We start from the raw sequence: 20,395 nt of genomic DNA on the forward strand, positions 1-20,395 counted from the left end.
TGGCAGATGCCCTTGCTACGCTTGCTTCCATGATCGTTGTCAGATGGTGGAATGATGTTCCCAACATTACTGTGATGCGCTTGGACAGACCCGCTCACATATTTGCAATTGAAGACGTGAAAGATGACAAGCCTTGGTACTTTGATATCAAGAATTTCCTCCAGAACAAGGTCTACCCACCTGGGGCATCTGTGAAAGATAGGAAAACTTTGAGAAGGTTGTCAGGCAGTTTCTACCTCAGTGGTGAAGTGCTGTACAAGAGAAATTTTGATATGGTTTTGCTCAGATGCGTGGATAGACACGAAGCAAACCTGTTGATGACTGAGGTCCATGAGGGTTCATTTGGTACTCATTCCAATGGACATGCCATGGCTAAGAAAATGTTGAGAGCAGGCTACTATTGGCTGACAATGGAGTCTGACTGTTGCAAGTATGTGAAGAAATGTCACAAGTGTCAAATTTATGCGGATAAGATTCATATTCCTCCGACACTCCTGAACGTGATTTCATCACCATGGCCTTTCTCTATGTGGGGAATCGACATGATCGGCATGATTGAGCCGAAAGCGTCCAATGGACATCGGTTTATTCTTGTAGCAATTGATTACTTCACCAAATGGGTTGAAGCCGCTTCGTACGCGAATGTAACCAGACAGGTGGTTGTGAAGTTTGTCAAGAACCAGTTGATTTGCCGTTATGGTGTGCCAGAAAGGATCATTACTGATAATGGATCCAATCTGAACAACAAGATGATGGATGAGTTGTGCGCTGAATTCAAGATTGCACACCATAATTCCTCTCCTTACAGACCTAAGATGAATGGGGCTGTTGAAGCTGCTAACAAAAATATCAAGAGGATTATCCAGAAGATGACTGTCACGTACAAAGATTGGCATGAGATGCTGCCATTTGCTTTGCATGGATATCGTACGTCTGTACGCACTTCAACAGGGGCAACCCCTTTCTCTCTTGTTTATGGCATGGAAGCCGTTCTCCCAGTAGAGGTGGAGATCCCATCAATGCGAGTCGTGATGGAAGCCAAGTTGACTGATGCTGAATGGATTCAGAGTCGTTACGACCAACTGAATTTAATTGAAGAGAAGCGTTTAACTGCCATGTGTCATGGTCAGCTATATCAGCAAAGAATGAAGAAAGCATTCGACAAGAAGGTCAAGCCTCGTGTGTTCCGAGAAGGTGACCTTGTGCTCAAGAAAGTTTTGTCTTTCGCGCCCGATTCCAGGGGCAAGTGGACTCCAAACTACGAGGTCCATATGTTGTTAAGAGAGCCTTTTCAGGCGGTGCTTTGATGCTTACAACAATGGATGGGGAGGATTTCACTCGTCCTGTGAATTCAGATGCAGTTAAGAGATACTTTGCCTAAAAAAAAAAAGTATATGCAAATGAAAAAAGAATGAAAAAACAGAATAGCTCGCTAAGTTGAAAACCCGAAAGGGCGGCTTAGGCAAAAATGAGCGTCTCGGTGGAGAACCCGCAAGGGTAATTCAGGCAAAAATTAGAGACTTGAAAAAAAAAGAGAATATTTGCATCCCGCTAGATTGAGTACCCCACTCTGGGGCAATCTAGGCAAAAATTAGGGATTTGGCAAGTAACTGCATCCTGACAAGACTTTCTGGTTCATCAGTCGTCATTTCGTCAGAAGATTCTCGATTCGTCGTCAACTGAAGCTTCGGATACATCGAGATTCAAATTGGTAGAGAAAGGATCATTATGTTCAATGTAGCCCTCTTCCAATATATATCACTGATTTCAAATTTGTACAGATCTATGGAGTCTTGCCATTTGCAGACTACCATTCCATCAAATCAATTTGAGCTTTTTATCCAATTATTTGCACTCTTATTTGTTTCAATTCAACAAATGTTTTGCATGTTTTAAATTGATAAAATGTCATTGTTTTAAAATTAAATTTTTCAAAATTTTTGTTTTATACAAAGTGAACATTCACAAGATTGAAAAGATACTCAAGAATATCTCAGTGCTCTCCCGAGGGTGGCATGATTCCCAACAGGTAAGACATTTGTTCATAGTCCTGGTTTGGTGGTATCTTCTTTCTTCAGATCTTCGTTGAGGCTGTTCCTCAAACAGAGTTGTTGTTGGGGCTGTTCCCCAGTACAGTCGCAAGCAGTGTGTTGTTGAAGACTTCGTTTTCTCCAGCAGCAGTTTTCCCCTGGCATGGGTGTTTTATTGCGAAGTTTCGGCGGTTGATGGTTTGACATCTTGGTGCCCCGTCACTTTCTCCAGTGGGTCGTATGCCCCAGACTTTATTTGTCTTCTCAGCACAGTCATGAGTATAGCCATTGATTGATACTCCCCTCGGAGTCGCGAGTAGAGCTGTTATTGATATCCCCACCAGGGTTGCAAGTGGAGTTGTTACCGCTTTTCCCCATGCAGTGTGCCAGCAGGATTTGTCTGTTTCCTCAGCACGTTCGCTTTCTTTTTGAAGACCTGGTAAGTCAGTGGTTTGATACCCGGTACTTTACCTTCTCCCCGGCGAAGTCGTCTGTGGAATTATTGCTATCTCTCCATCAGAGTGCTTATTTCTCTTCAGCAGAGCAGGATTTATTTTCCTACTCGTTGTTTGATTTGGGTTGATATCCCAGTATTTCAACCATCTTTTCCTCAGCTTAGTCTGCAGGATGTTTGTTGTGGCAGTTTCGCCTGTTGAATCCTCCTTCAATCCCCGATATGGTCGGATGATGGCTTTAGCATCCAGTGAACGGATTGATTTCCTGACTGTTTGTGATCCTCAGTAGAGTGGCTTATATTGCAGAATCTACTTGTGGTGATTAGTTTGCTTTGTATATCCTCCCCAAGTGGAGTGGTTTGTTGCAGAACCTATTTGTTTGATTTGTCCTCCCTCAGTGGGTTGTTCCCCAAGAGAGTAGCCGACAGTTTTCCCCAATAGAGTTGCTTGTGCAGTTACACTCTATTTGGATGATATCATTCTCCCTCAGTGGGTTGTTCCCTAGTGGAGTTTTGAGGAGTTGCTTCTACAGCAGTTCGTGCTTACGCACTTTTTGTTTCTCAGTTGACACTGGGATCCCCTGCAGATACTTTGGGACTTCTCTTGTTCCCCTACAGATTCGTCTTGGTGGCTGTTTTGCCCGTTGTGACTTTCTGTACCCTGTTTGGTTTTTTTCCCTGATATTTCTGATTCTCTGCTTCTTCAGCAGTACCCGCAGATCTTTGCTTTACAGCATGAAGATCTCCGCAGATTGGCTTTCCAGCTGGTTTTTCCCCTGGAAGTATAATACCGGACGTTTGTTCCCAGACCTGTTTGTGTTAGAATTGTCTGTTTTGTCAGCATTCATCAAACATAAATCATGCATATTCAGGCATATTCATAAACATTCAGATATTCATGTCGCATTTCTTGCCATATATCTTTTGTTTGCCGTGTCTCCTGCTATGGTGATATAGATCTCTTTACAGATCACCCCAAGCAGATGTCGGGTGTTATAAATCTCTCCATATAGAGTCAACCCCATAAGCAGAAAATGTTGTTTTTCCTTCTGCAGTTCCCCACTGAGATATATCCTCGTGGATGACGGTTTCTTCCGTTTCCTCCCAATACATATATTGGGATGGATTTTCCTATTTGAGTTACATCCTCATTAGGACGTGTCTTGATTCAGTCTGTCTTTTCGGATCATTCCCGAATTGACTATTTGTCTTATATCTTGTGCTTCCCAGTGGGTTGTTCCCCAGCGGAATGTCTTTGGGCCTCTGCCTACAAACCGGTAGTTATAAGTCCTATCTTTTCCTGGCTTTCTTAACAGAATTTGTGGTTATACACTCTTATCTCTCCAGCCAGAGTTTTTGGTTTTCTACCTACTAATGGTAGTTGTAAAATCCTATTTTCCTGCTCTTCAGCAGTTGGTGGTTTGTTATAAACCCTATTTTGGTTTCCCGTGCGGATTTGTGATTTATTCTATCCCCACGCGGAGTTGTTGGTCTTCTACCCCGTATTCGGTAGATGTAAACCCTAATTTTGTGGTTATCTTCATTTAATATTTGATGTTGATTGTCCTTTTGCTTGTATAAGTTGCTCAGATCAGCACTTATATCCTCAGCAAGTCTTTTGTGGATAATTGCCGTATGCTAGCAATTTTATCCCCAGTGGGTCTTTTCACCGTATGCTAGTGATTTGTTCCCCGGATCATTGGTTGTATACCAATGCATCCCCAGCTGGTCTTCTGTCGATAATTGCCGGATGCTTGCAATTTATCCTCAGCAGATCGCCTTTCATTTACCCTTTTGTCGGTAATGTCTGTTGCTCCTTTTGATTGGTTATCATTATATACCTAATTTGGTATCCCGATGCCTTTCTTTTCGGTCGATTTATCCTTTATTAACCCAGTAACCGGTTGTGGATAGTCTTCCATGCGAGTATATTATTCACGGTCTGCCGGTAATGAATAATATATCTCATGCACTCTTCAGTCGAAGCCTTTTGTGTTTCCCCGGTCGAGTAAGATTCGTTATTTCCCTTTGTGGAGTCGAATATTTCTTGTTGTTGGATAATTGCCGGATGCTTGCAATTTATCCCTTTGAGTTGTCTTTCGTTTACCCGTATGCTTGGTATCGATTGTCTCTCTTTTTGGTTAGTCACCTATTATATACCCAGTAACCGGTATCTCTGGTGTCTTTTCCTTTCGAGTATATTATTCACGGTCTGCCGGTAATGAATAATATATCTCATGCGCTCTTTAGTTGGAATCCTTTGTTGATTTTCCCCAACTGAGCAAGATTCGTATTCTTTGTAGAATCGAATGTCCATCCTTTAACCAGTTTGTGTTTTGGATGATGAGTGTTTTGGAAGTGGAAACCAATTCACGTTTCGGTAGATCACCTATTATATGCCCAGTAACCGGTATCTCTGGTGTTTCTTACCATGCGAGTTTATTATCTACGTTCTGACGGTAATAGATAATATATCTCATGCGAGTATTCTTATCCACGGTCTGCCGGTAATGGATATTATATCTCATGCACTCTTTGGGTTTGTGTCCCCAGTTGAGTAAGATTCGTTTTCCCGTTGTGGATTCGAATATCCATCCTGTAAGTCGATTTGCTTTTTCAAGCCCTCCTTTCGGATGATGAGTGTTTTGGAAGTGAAAACCAATTCACGTCTTCGGATCTTATCCTATAAACAACCCAGTAACCGGTTCAGGATAATTTTCCTTTCGAGTATATTATTCACGGTCTGCCGGTAATGAATAATATGTCTCATCTGAGTATTTTATCCACGTTCTGACGGTAATGGATATTATATCTCGTGCGCTCTTGGGTCGATCTTTTGTTGTTTTCCCCTCAGAGTAAGATTCATTTTCCTTGTGGAATTGAATGTCCATCCTTTAAACAAGTTTGCTTTTCTAGCTCTCTTCAGGATGATGAGTGTTTTGGAAGTGAAATCCAATTCACGCTTTGGTCGGTCACCTATTATATACCCAGTAACCGGTATCATTGGTGTTCCCTCCTTTCTGCTCCCTATTATGACCTCGGTCCCCCTGTGGAGTCAGATTTTCCTGTTTTGTTACCCGTATGCCTGGTAACATCTCATTTCTTTGTTGCTTCCCTCAGTGGAACTTTTTGTTGCTTCTCCCCCAGGAGTCAGCTTGTATCTCTCCGACGGATTTATTTTCCTTTGGAATTCTTTTCCCCAGTATGAGTCCTTCACTCCCCAGTGAGGTCTTTATGTCTGTTTTCTGTTACCCTAATCAGAGTCGTGTCTTGTTCACGCTGTGTCAGTTTTGTTTTCCCCCAGTTTGGAGTCGTGTATTGTTCACACATTTCTTTTTCTTTTATTATCCCCATAGAGTCTTGTTAGAGTATCTGTTCCTGGTAAGTGCACTACTCCGATGGATCGTCTTTTCTTCTGTGTGAATCATATTCCCCACAGAATTTGTGTCTTTTGCATGCATACATTTGCATCATGAGGTCTCTTAGGGACCAAAATTTGTCTCATTACTGTTATTTAAGCCCATTCTACCGCGTCGAGATGAAGATTTCTAAACTTCACTTCTCCGGCTAGAATGACCTTAAATAGGGGCATCTGTAAGACCCCAATTTTGGGCCCTAAGATCCCTCATGGCCCATATCATATCATATCATGGCCTCAAGGATCATTGCATGCCTTTGTCCCCTCCTAGTGGGTAGGTTGCCTTGTGGGTTGATTTCTTGATCACCAAGCATGCTTTGCATTTGTATATTTTTGCTATACATATGTTTATCATTTCAAAGTACAAAAATATTGTCAGTCTAACCTTGTTGCTTGCAGTTGAAGCAATCATCAGAAATTAGGTCAAAGTCAGTCAACAGTCAGTCAAAGCAGTGGATGGTGGCCATTCTTGCAGAATTTGGGCACCATGATCAATAATCAAGAGTTCATACATCTTATGACATCATTTGAAGTCAAGTTCTCAAGGAATTAGGGTTGGGAATTCATCAGAAGTGGTCCAATCATCCAAAACCCTAGAAAAGTCAAACTTGGTCAACTGTGGATTTAATCAATGATTTGATGGATAGAATTGATTTGAAGGAGCTCATTCATGCTTGTATAAGCCTCATCTATCATGTCAAACCTCATTCATGCTTGTATAAACAGAATGAAACAGTTATGGCCCCTAGCGCAATTGTTCTCCCAAGCCAATGAGAGAACCTAAGCTAACCTATAACGATCTAAGCTTCTCCAAGCAAGATCTTCAAGGTTGTCTTCCTTTGGCACTGACTTCTTTGCTTTCTTCATATCATTACATTACATGAAAGAAACTCGTTTTACATACGAGGGAGTGAGATGAGAAAAGAAGTTACATTTGGGAGATTAAGAGAGAGGCACGACACGCAGGTCGTATTTTAAAATCCAAAACAAAACAAAGGAAAACTAAGGCCATAACCGATCACCACAATAATAAAAACTTTATTATTATTATTAATTCCTTTAATTAATCAAATTAAATTTCGACAACCAATCACACTACGCAGAGTTAGCCGGGGGTCCGCTGCCCGGACAGCGGGAACGGGTGTTTTAATGAACAATTCATTTAAAAATTGACGTCGTTTTTCATATCAACACTTGATACTTCAAAGCACTTTTTCTAGCCGAACCGGTGAATTTTTTCTTGCGTTAACCGGTTAACCATATGCGTTAACCGGTTAACACTGTTTGAAATTATTTAGAAAACTCTTTTCTGCCTTGCGTTAACCGGTTAACCAAATGCGTTAACCGGTTAACACTGTTTGAAAATCTCAAAAATTTTATTTCGCATTCCGTTAACCGGTTAACCATATGCGTTAACCGGTTAACACTGTTCCAAAATTAAAAAAATTATTTCGTATTATGTTAACCGGTTAACCATACGCGTTAACCGGTTAACACTGTTCGGAAAAGTGTTTAGGACGCACAACTCTTGTGCAATCAAACCCCAATCGCATAACTCTCTAACAACACAACCCTTGTGTCGTCACTAACCCTGATGCACCAATTTCAGACCGTCAAATACGTCTCGATTGTTAATTCAGTATGATTGATCAACACGTCATTGCTTCACCATACTAATGTCGGATCAAGAAGCAAACGACCATTGATCGCTCAAAGGAAAACAATCATCGAGGTTTTTGAATGAATGAAACAAGAACACTATATCATATATAATGTATTTTGCATCAGGGTTACATATATCACATATATGTAACTTGATCGATCTCAATTTAACCTTTGATTCATTCTGTTTTAATCATATTATTACAGAACAAAAATAGTTATCAGATTCATGGTTTCGTAACCAGGCTCTGATACCACTGAAGGAGAATTGCCATCCAAGGCGCAGCGGAATATAAAAATTTCTCCTTTAATGATCCTTACGAATGAGCATGATCAGTGATAGAATCGTTACCTCTTGTGGAGATTCAAACCTTTGGTGCAGATCTCTGACAATGATCAACCTTTGATACAGATCCACGGGGCGATCACGAACGTTGAACGATGACAACGTCTCTACTCAGTCCACACGAACGGATTCCTTCAATCGCAGTGCTAGCTGTTTGTGAGTGAAGGCTTTGAGTGAGAGAGAGAGATACGAAATTCCAACTCTTCAGTTGTGTTGTCTGGAGTGTGAATGCTTCTACCCAAGGGGTTCTATTTATAGAACCACTTGTGTGGGCTTCAAGCCAAAAAGCCCACTTAAGTGCATTTTGGCCCATATCTCAGAATATGCCAAAATCACTTAAGTATTTGGTACTTTACCATATTTCGTATTCTTCTTAAGTACACCGTACCTTACGATGTTCCTTAATTATTCTATCTCTCATCAATCCGTCCTTTGTGTGTGACCCTATAGGTTTTCGCGGCGTTGGCAATTATATTAAATCATGCATTTAACATAATAAACAGTGAGCGGTATCTAGCAACACATCACTGCTACCCAAGTCACGAAAATGTCATGTGATCTGACAAAACCTCCTGTGATAATAATTATGTGTATAATTACCCCTTTGCCCTTATGTCTATATTGAACACAAGGTATAGACCATGTCACCCTTGTCCAGTTCAATATTGGGCCCATAGACATTTATCCTGTTAAGCAGGATTGGCAAATTCCATCTAGGACACTCATGTCCCTCAGCATGCTTCGTGGAGTACCTATCAACTGCCTTTATGGTTATCCAGTTACGGACAACGTTGGATCAGCAATAAAGCACTCGACTCTACATCTAGGATCCATAGTGGTTTCAGGTCGAAGAGTGGTATACACTATTATCACCATGAGAATAACTTATGACACTTTGCATAACTTTCTATATAGTATTCTCATAGCGGGTCAATCCAGTATGAATATTACTCTTAATATTCATACCTATGTTTAAGACTTGATAACTCTTTATCCATGATCCATGAGACGTGATCATCAGTCTACAAACATAATAGTCTCCATGCTTTAATGTTATCCCATTTCATAATAAAGCTTGACTACGGACATTTTAAGAATAGTGTCCTTATGTTTAATGTGATCTCATGATTAAGTCATACTTGATACATTAAATGGACTATCTATTCCAGGGACTTTATTAAACAAACATAATAAAGAAAAATGCCTTTTTATTATTAATAAATAATTCGATACAAGTACCAAAAGTATTGGCCTCTAGGGCTTACACCAACAGATGCGACATATCCAATCTATGACACTGGTTATGCCTCATCGACCGAATTAGAAATTAACGTGGTTGACTTAAATCCAGGATCTGCTTATGAGTGTCAGCAATGAAAATCAAGTGCCACTTCCCATTCAGATTTCTATAAGAACGCATGAGCTCACAATGTATTGGGTTCCCTCTCGCAATATTTTGCAATTCATATTCAATATCCTTCGGCTTCCAATCAACCAACCTTCAATCTAGTCGAATCTGTCATCCATTAAACATTCAAATACACGATCCAAATCTGCTATATTCTTAACGCTTAATCCAGAGTAGAACGAAACGGAAAGTCACACTAAAATAATTACGTAGAGGAAGCACATCATAGTTAAGCGTAGCTTAAAAGAAGGAGGAAGAGGATTGAACGAGAGTGGGGCACCTGAGCTCGGAATCCGACATTCGCCGACGGATCCAATTTATCCATCTCTAGTAGGTTTCCCTTCTCTTCGCGTTGGCCGGTTGAGTTGGGTTTGATTGTCGTTGTTGAGGCGCGGTCGTGAAGCACGATCGAATCCTAATCCACTTTCATCCGACGTGCGATTCGGTCCGTATAGGAGTCGCACGTCGACGTCGCGTTTTAATTGAGTGAGGAAGTGTGTCTTCAGTTCCATTTAGGAGAGTTTGAGGCATTAGACTAGGTTGTGCTCCACCGCCGCCGGCGAAGAGCTTCGGCACGACGGTGCTTTGGAGCGCCGATGTTATCCTCTTTCTTCTCTTTTTATTATTACTGAGCAAGCGAGTGAAGGAGGAAGGATGAGTTTCCACTTGTTTTCTCCCTTAATTTACATGTGTGTTGGGCCTATGCATAATCAAGGCCCAATTTTCCTTTTGCTGCCCGACTACCTTGTCCATACACCCCCCTAGTTGGGCCTAGAATTAGGATTTGGCCCATGCTACTTGGACAGTTGGTTACAATGTGATGTCGTTCATGATTAGAGTTTTAATATTTGGATAACTTTTAGAATTTAATTTTGGTAATGGTTTTGGATATTTTGTTAATATTTTGGAATGATAATTGTGTTAATATTTTGGAATGTGAATGTTGTTAATTGTTTGACTTTTAGAAAGTTAATTTTGTTAATTGTTTGAACTTTTGATTTCCATTTATTATTAGTCTTAATAATTGTATTGGTTAGAATTTGATTTGATGTTAATATTAGAATTGTGTTGATTTTAGAATTTGATTCTTATTTTTATATTTGTTTGATGATATTAGAATTGTTTTGATTTTAGAATTTGATTTTAATATTGGCATTGAATATTCTTCTACTTTGATCTAACATCTAACAATTAACATCTAATTCTTTAATTTCCGCGTCTAACTTTTAAATTCCGCATTCTAACCTCTAACCTTTAATTTCATGTACCTAACTGTAAGACCCCAATTTTGGGCCCTAAGATCCCTCATGGCCCATATCATATCATATCATGGCCTCAAGGATCATTGCATGCCTTTGTCCCCTCCTAGTGGGTAGGTTGCCTTGTGGGTTGATTTCTTGATCACCAAGCATGCTTTGCATTTGTATATTTTTGCTATACATATGTTTATCATTTCAAAGTACAAAAATATTGTCAGTCTAACCTTGTTGCTTGCAGTTGAAGCAATCATCAGAAATTAGGTCAAAGTCAGTCAACAGTCAGTCAAAGCAGTGGATGGTGGCCATTCTTGCAGAATTTGGGCACCATGATCAATAATCAAGAGTTCATACATCTTATGACATCATTTGAAGTCAAGTTCTCAAGGAATTAGGGTTGGGAATTCATCAGAAGTGGTCCAATCATCCAAAACCCTAGAAAAGTCAAACTTAGTCAACTGTGGATTTAATCAATGATTTGATGGATAGAATTGATTTGAAGGAGCTCATTCATGCTTGTATAAGCCTCATCTATCATGTCAAACCTCATCATGGGAGAATTTGAAGTAAAATCAGAAATTTCCCAAAATAGAAAGTGGACCTGTAATTTCAACTGCCAAAAATGGAAACTTCTTGATCTTAAACTTACATCATGATACAAGCTCCAAATGAATTTTTGCCCAACATGAAAGTTGAAGATCTTGTTCTCCCATTTTCAAAAAGTCCAAGAACTCTCAAATCCCATGTGTGGTTGTCAAGATATGATCAATTCAATTTCAGAAATTTGTGAACTTCAAAGAGCCATAACTCTCAAACCATAAGGCCAAATTTGGTGGGGTTTTTTCCTACAAACCACATTTTTCCTCCTCTTTCCAAAAATATAAATTTCATGCACCAAAACCTTGCCAATCAAAATGGCATTTTTGGACCTATTTCATTTAAAAATCAAGTTTGACCAAACTTTGACTTTTTGATCCAAACACTTTTTACACAATTGGCCAATGGGGATTCATTCTAAATCATATTTGAAACTTGCTCCAAGCTTGAATTCATGCTCATGCCTTCATCAAATCACAATTTTGGCCAAAGGTACATAACTTGGTATTTTTTGCAAATTGGAGTCAAAAGAGCAAAACAAGTTAACCACTCACAAGCAGATGCAAAACAGCAAAAACCTGGTCTGTGTACAGCCTGTCCAAGCCCAAAACCGTGCAAGACTTTGCACCTCCATGTTCATTTGTACCAAATTAGCAAAAAAGCAAATCACTCCATTTGAGCTAATCCAGCTTAGCATCTCTTAAACCAACTTTAAACAGTCACATATAAGCAATTTTTCTGTTCATTTGCAACCCTAAGCAGCAGCCACACGACAGAAAAAAGCTCATTCTCCCATTCTTGCAATTTGGCATATTTGCATTTTCTGCTCAAAACACCAAAAACCCTCGAGCAATCCTTGGCTTTTGCTTCACTTGGACAACATTTGGAGCATCCTTGAACCATCAATCATCATCTGCACAACCCCTTCCTTGTTCTGTTTTTCAAAGAGCATAATAATGGTGAAAGGAAATTTGGAGAGTTACAAGCTTTGCTGAGCCAAACAACCTCAAGGATTCATCACTCCAAAGCATCATCTTCACCTGTTTGAGCTTGAATCACTCAAACAACCACTGTCTTCATTTTTCTTCAAAAACAAGTAAGTAATCGACCTACTCCTTTTACCATGCCATGATATATTTATGAAAGATCTTCTTGAGCTGATTCTAATGAACTAAAGCATGCTTAAAATGGTTGTGACATGAGGGAGAAATCTGAGTTTACATTTTTGCATCCAAACCTATTCTCCATCGATTTGCTCACATGTGTGTGATTTCATGAAAACCCTTGCTATATTCTTGTTACTTGATGGATAATGGTGCTATTAGCATGGTCGATTTTAAATTCTGGGCACTTTGAATTTTTTTGACTTGCATGAAGATGATGAACATATGCCCTGCTGCCATGAAAACCTAACATATTTCCAGAAATCCAGTTCATATATGCATGTGTGTTGATTGCTGTTATTGTTGGTAATTACATAAACCATTGCCTTTGCCATTTGTCTACCATTTTGTTTGAATTTCGCATGCTGTTGATGAACCATGAAGTTTGAATTTGTTGGCCATGCTGTTAAACCCTAGGGTTTATTGTTGAACCCAAAAACTTGCACTGCCATTGGCCCGTGCACTGTTCCATTGGCTGAGAGCCAATGAGAACATTTCCTTACACCCACCCAAAACGCAGCGTTCCAGTAAGTGGCACGCTATATTACCACTTTGCCACTGTGTTGACCAATGTTTGACTATTTGCCATGCTATTTGCTCATGTTTGCTACCAATTGATCATCAACTTCCACAATTCATATTTCACTCAAATTAAATCCAAAAATCATGAGATTTTTTCCATAATGTTCATGAATGTGTCTAGTATTTAATTGTGATTTTTAATTAATTTTTCATTGGCTGGATTTTAATTGATAATTGGTTTCCTAACATGTATGCCAAATTGATACATTGTGCCATTCCTTTTGTGAAATACTCATGATGTATCCAATGCCCCTGAAATTTTTTATGGTGAAACTAGACGCATTCATCTTCATTTTGGTATAAAGATTGTGCATTTATCATTTGTGGTTTGCTAGATATGAATTTTTGAAGTAGGGTGTGACAATTTGTGTCACACCAATGATGTGCATTTTCTTGATTTTTGTTCACATGTCTCCTGGCCTCCAAATCATTTGTAAATTTGCATGAATCATCTATCACATGTCTAGTTTGTGTATGAATTTTCTTGGAATTTACCATGCTGTTTCCAATTTATTTGAGAATTTTCTTCCATGCTTAGTCATTTGTTGACTTTTTGTGATACACATTGCCATATCCTTTGTGAAATTCTCACATCTTATTGTATGACCATGAAATTTCATATGTGATAACTAGACATCTTGAGCTTTGCATTGGTGTTAATCTCATTCATTTCTCATCTGTTTTCAATTTGATATGATTTTTTGAAGTTGACCCATGTTTGTTGACCTTCATTGTGCATACTTGAAATTATGTTGACTTCATGATTTTAATTGACTGCCTTCCTCTCATCCAAATGCCATGAAATTTGACATGCTTGCCATGCTAGATGTTAGGATTGAATGTGATTTATTTGATAATTTTTGAGATTGTTTGGGTTGACTTTTGAAGGAAGTCTTGCTGTTGACCTACTTGTGCTCCTTCTTGCCATGCTTTGCATTCTTTTGTGCATAAAATGACATTGATGCATGATTTGATTGTGAATCTAATTGAGATTACTTCTTAATTGTTTGACCATGAATTGGGTTGACTTTTCTTTGCTGTTTGACTTTTTTCTTTCATCTTTGACCCTAGGCTAGTCCTAGTGGTCTTTTGAGCTTACAATTGAGCTATTGTTTCAGGTTAAGCACCAATGCCTCAAAGATCATTCAAATTTAATTGAGTTGGATTATATATTGTGCTAACCCTTGTTTTGTAGGTGTGACTCATATGAGTTTGGCTTTGTGCCTTGGCACCTCTGTTTATGGTTGATTGTTGTTTATCCATTTCTTTTGGTTTGAACTGTTGATTTGTTTACTAATAAGTTTGACTTTTTCAGGTACTTTAGTTGCTTAAGTTCTTTGAACTTGCTTGCTTTGCTATTTAGCATTTGCTTTGAGGTATAAACCTTTCTTCTTCATGTAGTCTGGAGACCCGGTCTGTTATTTGACCGGGCAAACTGTCTGAAGTCCTCCTTAAGAGGCAATGCCTGTGTGTGTTTAAAATTGTCCCAAGCAGGAAAAGTCCTTCAAGTAAGGCAATTGGTGGAAGGTAGGGATAAGCAATCTATCCCCCACTATTCAGTGTGTCCTCTCTTTGCTCCCATTACATGGTTGAAGCATTGAGATAAATACCCAAGATCTAATCGAGTCAATAATGTGGAGAGAGCTCCATCTTTCTGAGCTCCCACACTTTCTTATATGCTCTCCCTGATCAGGGATAGAAGCAATGAGGCACACCCCTCATCTCCTTTTCATCTGCTTCACCTTAGCCTCTCAATGGCAAGGTTAAGAGTGACACTTACCTATTACAGTGGACTTTCAAAGTCAAACCCTCTTGTGTGAGCCCCCCCTGTTTTGGCTATAGAGTGTGCTGTTTTGATATTCATTGATTGATTGATTGCTTCATGTGCACTTGTTTGCCTGTATGTTATGCATTTATCATCATCATCAATTGCCATTAGTGCATGATCATACCATTTGTCTGTGCGACTTTTGTTATTGTTGTTTGCCCATTGAGGACAATTGTAAGTCCATGGCTTTGGCATTTGCTCCTATGATATGGAAGGATAGAGTGTAAGACCTCATTGGTCACTCATATCTTCTGTTTATCTGTTTGTATGTGAGGATACAGTTATAAGTCCCTATAAGTTGGCATCTGTTGTCCTATGATCATAATTTGATCTGTTGGATGTTGTATGTGAGGATACAGTTATAAGTCCCTGTAAGTTGGCATCTGCTTTCCTGTGATCATAGTTTGTTTATCTGTTTGTATGAGAGGTTGCAATTATAAGTCCCTGTAAGTTGGCATTTGCATTCCTGTGATCATATTGTTGCTTTTGTTCTTGTATGTGAGGATCCATTGTAAGTCCCTGTAATGTGGCATTGGATTTCCTAGGACCATACTGTGGAGTTAACCTAAGTCCAGATAGATTGGCAGTTGATTTCCATGTTTCATTTTTGTTTTCTTCTGAGGAGATTAGTATAAGACCATTGAGTGGCTTCTGATATCCTATTCTGTTTTAGGAGACTGGTGTAAATCCATCTATTGGTATCCGGTATCCACTTTTATTTCTTTGCCTGTGGAGATTAGTGTAAGTCCATAGAGTGGCCTCTGATATCCCGTTTTGTTTTAGGAGATTGGTACAAGACCATTGATTGGCATCCGATATCCGCTTTTCTTTTGCTTTGTTTGTTTATTATTATCCATTGCTATTCCAAAGGACACACTTGAATCATCCTCTACATGATTTCAAGAAGTGAACCTTCTAAGAAGTTTTACTATCCACCTTCATCTATTCATCATTCATTATGTCCTAGACTTTTCACACTCTTGACTTTCAAATTTGACATAAGTGTTGTGCAAACATCTTCATGTTTTCAAACTAAAAACCTGGACCCCAAGTCCTTGACCTTTTTTTTAAACTCATTTTCATAATACTTATTTGAATTGATCTTAATTATACTTTGACTCCATTTTCATAATCATAATCAGTAACTTCACTCATTCACTTGTTTTGGCTTTGTCCATTAATGCTTTCATACATGAGCTATAGGTTTGATTTATCTTAGTGGTTGATGTTAATCTCACCTTCTGTCTTTAGTGATTGAATTGTAAGTCTTCCCTGCCTATTATAGGGTTAACCCCTCCCTGGCAAGTTGAAGCTGTTCTCACATGGTGGACGTTGTTGTTTGTATAAGGTTGAGTTTTCTCCCGTGGATAACGTAAGACCTAGGGTTTGTGTTTAAAATTGAACCTAACCCACTTTTGGAAATCTTTTAGCCGAACTACGGCGTTTTGATCCTTACCTTTGATGGAAGGTACGTAGGCAGCGGGTTTATCCGTTCAAACCCAATAATAAAACATGTACATTCTTTTCTCATCATCCCAATCATGTTTGCACAATACATATGTCATAACAAAATAACAATTTAGCATAATAAGTGTGAAAAGGGCTCCCTAGGAGTACCTAGGACGTAGTGGGTGCCTAACACCTTCCCATTGCGTAATTTACCCCTTACCCAGACTCTCTGATCTTTTTATTAGTTTTCTACGTGTAAAACTTCTTAGGCTTTTGTTCGCTTTTTAGCCAGTCCTTTGGATAAATAAAAGTGCGGTGGCGACTCGAAATTTCAATGTATCTCTAGCTTATGATTTAATCGATAGATCATATAGCGACGAATACACCGCTACACTAACTCCTAACATTTAATTTTTTGTACATTTACTTTATTTGATTTTTTTTGGTTTATACTATAGTTGTACATTCATATCATTCTTCACTTCATCTTAAAATGAACCTAAAAATGGTAAAGACTTAAAAAATACAAAAATACAATAAGTCCTAAGCATGGAATGTAATGGACAATGTGTTACCACAAGAAATTAGTAAGGCATGTTGAAGGCGTAACTAATGAAAGCGCCTTATGGATTTAAGGATTATACCTCACCAAGGGGATGTTTGAAAGAAAAGCTGAGTCCAAGATAAGCAAGAGCTGGGAAAACCACAAGTTACCAGAAGATGAAATCGACGGAAGAAGCAAGTTGGATCGAAATCCGTTCTGTCGACTAAACCAGAGATTGGGACTTAAGAAGTTCTTGATTGTATCGGACACATAGGGGACGGTGTCGACATAAGTACCTGATCGGGATAAGTTTGAAATTCGAAATGACTAACAGTTACAAGGAGAACGAGCGCCAAAGATATGGAGCAGTTTTTAGATCGTGTAGCACGACGTCTATCTACAATCAGTTATTTTTGGGGTACTTTTGCCTATAGACAGTCTCTTTAGTTCATTAGAAATAGGGGATCCCACAGAGGACTCCAGGGTGTTCACTCTGTATCAAAATCACTAGTAAAAAACTTCACATTCCAAGCGCGACGAAGCAAGAGTTTTCAAGAGTGCTATGTACGTGAATCATCACATTTACTTCAATGCAATTTCCTTATTTTTCAATTGTTCCCGTTGAACACTTTGTTTTAATTTCGTTTACGTTTGAATTATCCTTTTATGTTGTCGTCTACGTTGTCGACACTAATTCTATTACGATAATAGAATTCACCAAAAGCGTGTTCGTTGTGTATGTCTTTTAAATGTTATAGTGTTGTCGGTCCCGAGTCACCCATAGTCTATAGCATCATCATTTCGTGTGGAAAAACCTTTGCTTGTTCAATAGTTTGTCAGAAGCCGTTTCTCACAAAGTTAATAGTCTGTCGAATTGAACGAGTTACCCTGTTACATTAGCACATGTCTTAGGATCAACTGGTCGATCCTGCAAGTAACCCTTAGTTTTAGGCTTAGGGAGGACCAGCGATTGTTTACCAATTTCCACAGTAAACAAAATGGCACGCCCAGTGGGACCAGTGCTAGTGTAGTTACGCAATTGCATGAAACTTAGAAGTGGCAAACTATATAGTAGACCACAAGAAACTGTGAAAATGTCAAACTCCAATATGGATGAAGTGCCACAAGGGACTTTATCCACTACAGAGACAGTAATTTCGTTGGTTGCAACTTTGCCCCCGTTGACAAGTGCAACCTCAACGATGTCGACTACAAGTGCGGTTGGAGCATCAATTCCTTTACCTCCATCGGGAGGTTCAGGATCAACGATAACAACGTTCAGACCTTATGTGCCTCGCTTTGGCACCACAGATCCTCTTTATGGAATGTCGTATTCCTTAATGCCAGGATATCAGTCAACATCAAGTGCATCATTGTTTTCAGACAACATTCAAAATACGAGTCTTTCCTTACAGAGATTAGTGCAAGGGGGCAATGCTCAGAATAGGAATAATACTCAGAATAGAACCATGCCGCTGTCGAATACTTCAATAGCGACGTTGAGGCAACAAATGGATGATAGTAATCATGAGTTGGTTAATATGTTAACTAATCAAATGGGTACAGTTTTTAATCATGTGATACAGGAATCTACTGAAACAAATAGGCAGGTGGCTAATCAATTGACACGCTTGTGTAACTTCCTAGGGGCACCGACTCGACAGATGGCACAAGTGGTTATGTAAACCATTCCTGTTCAAGTAGAGATAGGGGCAGCAGAAGATTAGACAGTCCATGAGGGACAAATCCTTAGACCCCAACAAAATCAAGGCGTTGAGTCAGGAGTAGCAGGACGTAACTAGATAGTGTTAGTTAACCCACATCAGGATGCTGATCAAATTATCGATCAACATCGGCAAGAAGACTTAGCAGTGGAAAATAATTTGACAACTATTATTGAAAGAATTATGGCTAGGAATGGTATGAGTGCCACATTGCAAAGGCCACTATACGCTTCCCCATTGGCTGAATTTATTCTCCAAATCGAGTCACCTAGAGGAACGAAGGTGCCCAAATACACTAAGTTTGGGGGAGAATCTGGTGAGTCGACAATAGAACATATTGCTAGATATTTAACAGAGTCGGGAGATTTGGCTCATAATGAGTGTTTGAGAGTAAAAAACTTTCCTTCTTCTTTGACTAAGGCTGCCTTCACATGGTTCACTTCTTTGGCCCCAAATTCGATTGATTCGTGGGCCAAGTTAGAAAATAAGTTCCATGAACAGTTTTACGAAGGGCACTCCAAAATCAGTTTGGCAGAACTGTCTAGCATTAAGAGAAGGTTTGCTGAGAGTATTGACGATTATCTGAATAGATTTAGATCATTAAAGGCCAGGTGTTTTACGCAAGTACCGGAACATGAACTTGTTCAAATTGCTGCTGGGGGGTTAGATTATTCCATTAGGAAGAAAATAGACCTAACCTTTATAAAGAGTATGTCACAATTGGCTGATAGAGTTCGACATCTCGAACGACTGAGGTTAGAAAAGGTTAGACACAGTAAGGTTAAGAAGGAAAAAATACCTTTCGTCGATTATGATGCGACATATCCAATCTATGACACTGGTTATGCCTCATCGACCGAATTAGAAATTAACGTGGTTGAGTTAAATCCAGGATCTGCTTATGAGTGTCAGCAATGAAAATCAAGTGCCACTTCCCATTCAGATTTCTATAAGAACGCATGAGCTCACAATGTATTGGGTTCCCTCTCGCAATATTTTGCAATTCATATTCAATATCCTTCGGCTTCCAATCAACCAACCTTCAATCTAGTCGAATCTGTCATCCATTAAACATTCAAATACACGATCCAAATCTGCTATATTCTTAACGCTTAATCCAGAGTAGAACGAAACGGAAAGTCACACTAAAACAATTACGTAGAGGAAGCACATCATAGTTAAGCGTAGCTTAAAAGAAGGAGGAAGAAGATTGAACGAGAGTGAGGCACCTGAGCTCGGAATCCGACATTCGCCGACGAATCCAATTTATCCATCTCTAGTAGGTTTCCCTTCTCTTCGCGTTGGCCGGTTGAGTTGGGTTTGATTGTCGTTGCTGAGGCGCGGTCGTGAAGCACGATTGAATCCTAATCCACTTTCATCTGACGTGCGATTCGGTCCGTATAGGAGTCGCACGTCGACGTCGCGTTTTAATTGAGTGAGGAAGTGTGTCTTCAGTTCCATTTAGGAGAGTTTGAGGCATTAGACTAGGTTGCGCTCCACCGCCGCCGGCGAAGAGCTTCGGCACGACGGTGCTTTGGAGCGTCGATGTTATCCTCTTTCTTCTCTTTTTATTATTACTGAGCAAGCGAGTGAAGGAGGAAGGATGAGTTTCCATCCGTTTTCTCCCTTAATTCACATGTGTGTTGGGCCTATTCATAATCAAGGCCCAATTTTCCTTTTGCTGCCCCACTACCTTGTCCATACACCCCCCTAGTTGGGCCTAGAATTAGGATTTGGCCCATGCTACTTAGACAGTTGGTTACAATGTGATGTCGTTCATGATTAGGTTTTTAATATTGGGATAACTTTTAGAATTTAATTTTGATAATGGTTTTGGAATTTTTGTTAATATTTTGGAATGATAATTGTGTTAATACTTTGGAATGTTAATGTTGTTAATTGTTTGACTTTTAGAAAGTTAATTTTGTTAATTG

The 20,395-nt window shown here is 39.3% G+C and overlaps 1 protein-coding gene across 1 annotated transcript; it reads left to right on the plus strand.

Annotated features, from left to right (window-relative positions):
- The first annotated feature begins 18,206 nt into the window (after nucleotides 1–18,206).
- Nucleotides 18,207–19,379, plus strand: LOC127104023 (uncharacterized). Its single transcript, XM_051041245.1, has 3 exons — nucleotides 18,207–18,347; nucleotides 18,564–18,851; nucleotides 18,963–19,379. Exons 1-3 carry the CDS (start codon nucleotides 18,207–18,209, stop codon nucleotides 19,377–19,379), a joined length of 846 nt encoding a protein of 281 aa, XP_050897202.1.
- Nucleotides 19,380–20,395: the final 1,016 nt, after the last annotated feature.

This window comes from Lathyrus oleraceus, chromosome 7 (assembly GCF_024323335.1).
Source record: "Lathyrus oleraceus cultivar Zhongwan6 chromosome 7, CAAS_Psat_ZW6_1.0, whole genome shotgun sequence".
Taxonomy (NCBI): domain Eukaryota; kingdom Viridiplantae; phylum Streptophyta; class Magnoliopsida; order Fabales; family Fabaceae; genus Lathyrus; species Lathyrus oleraceus.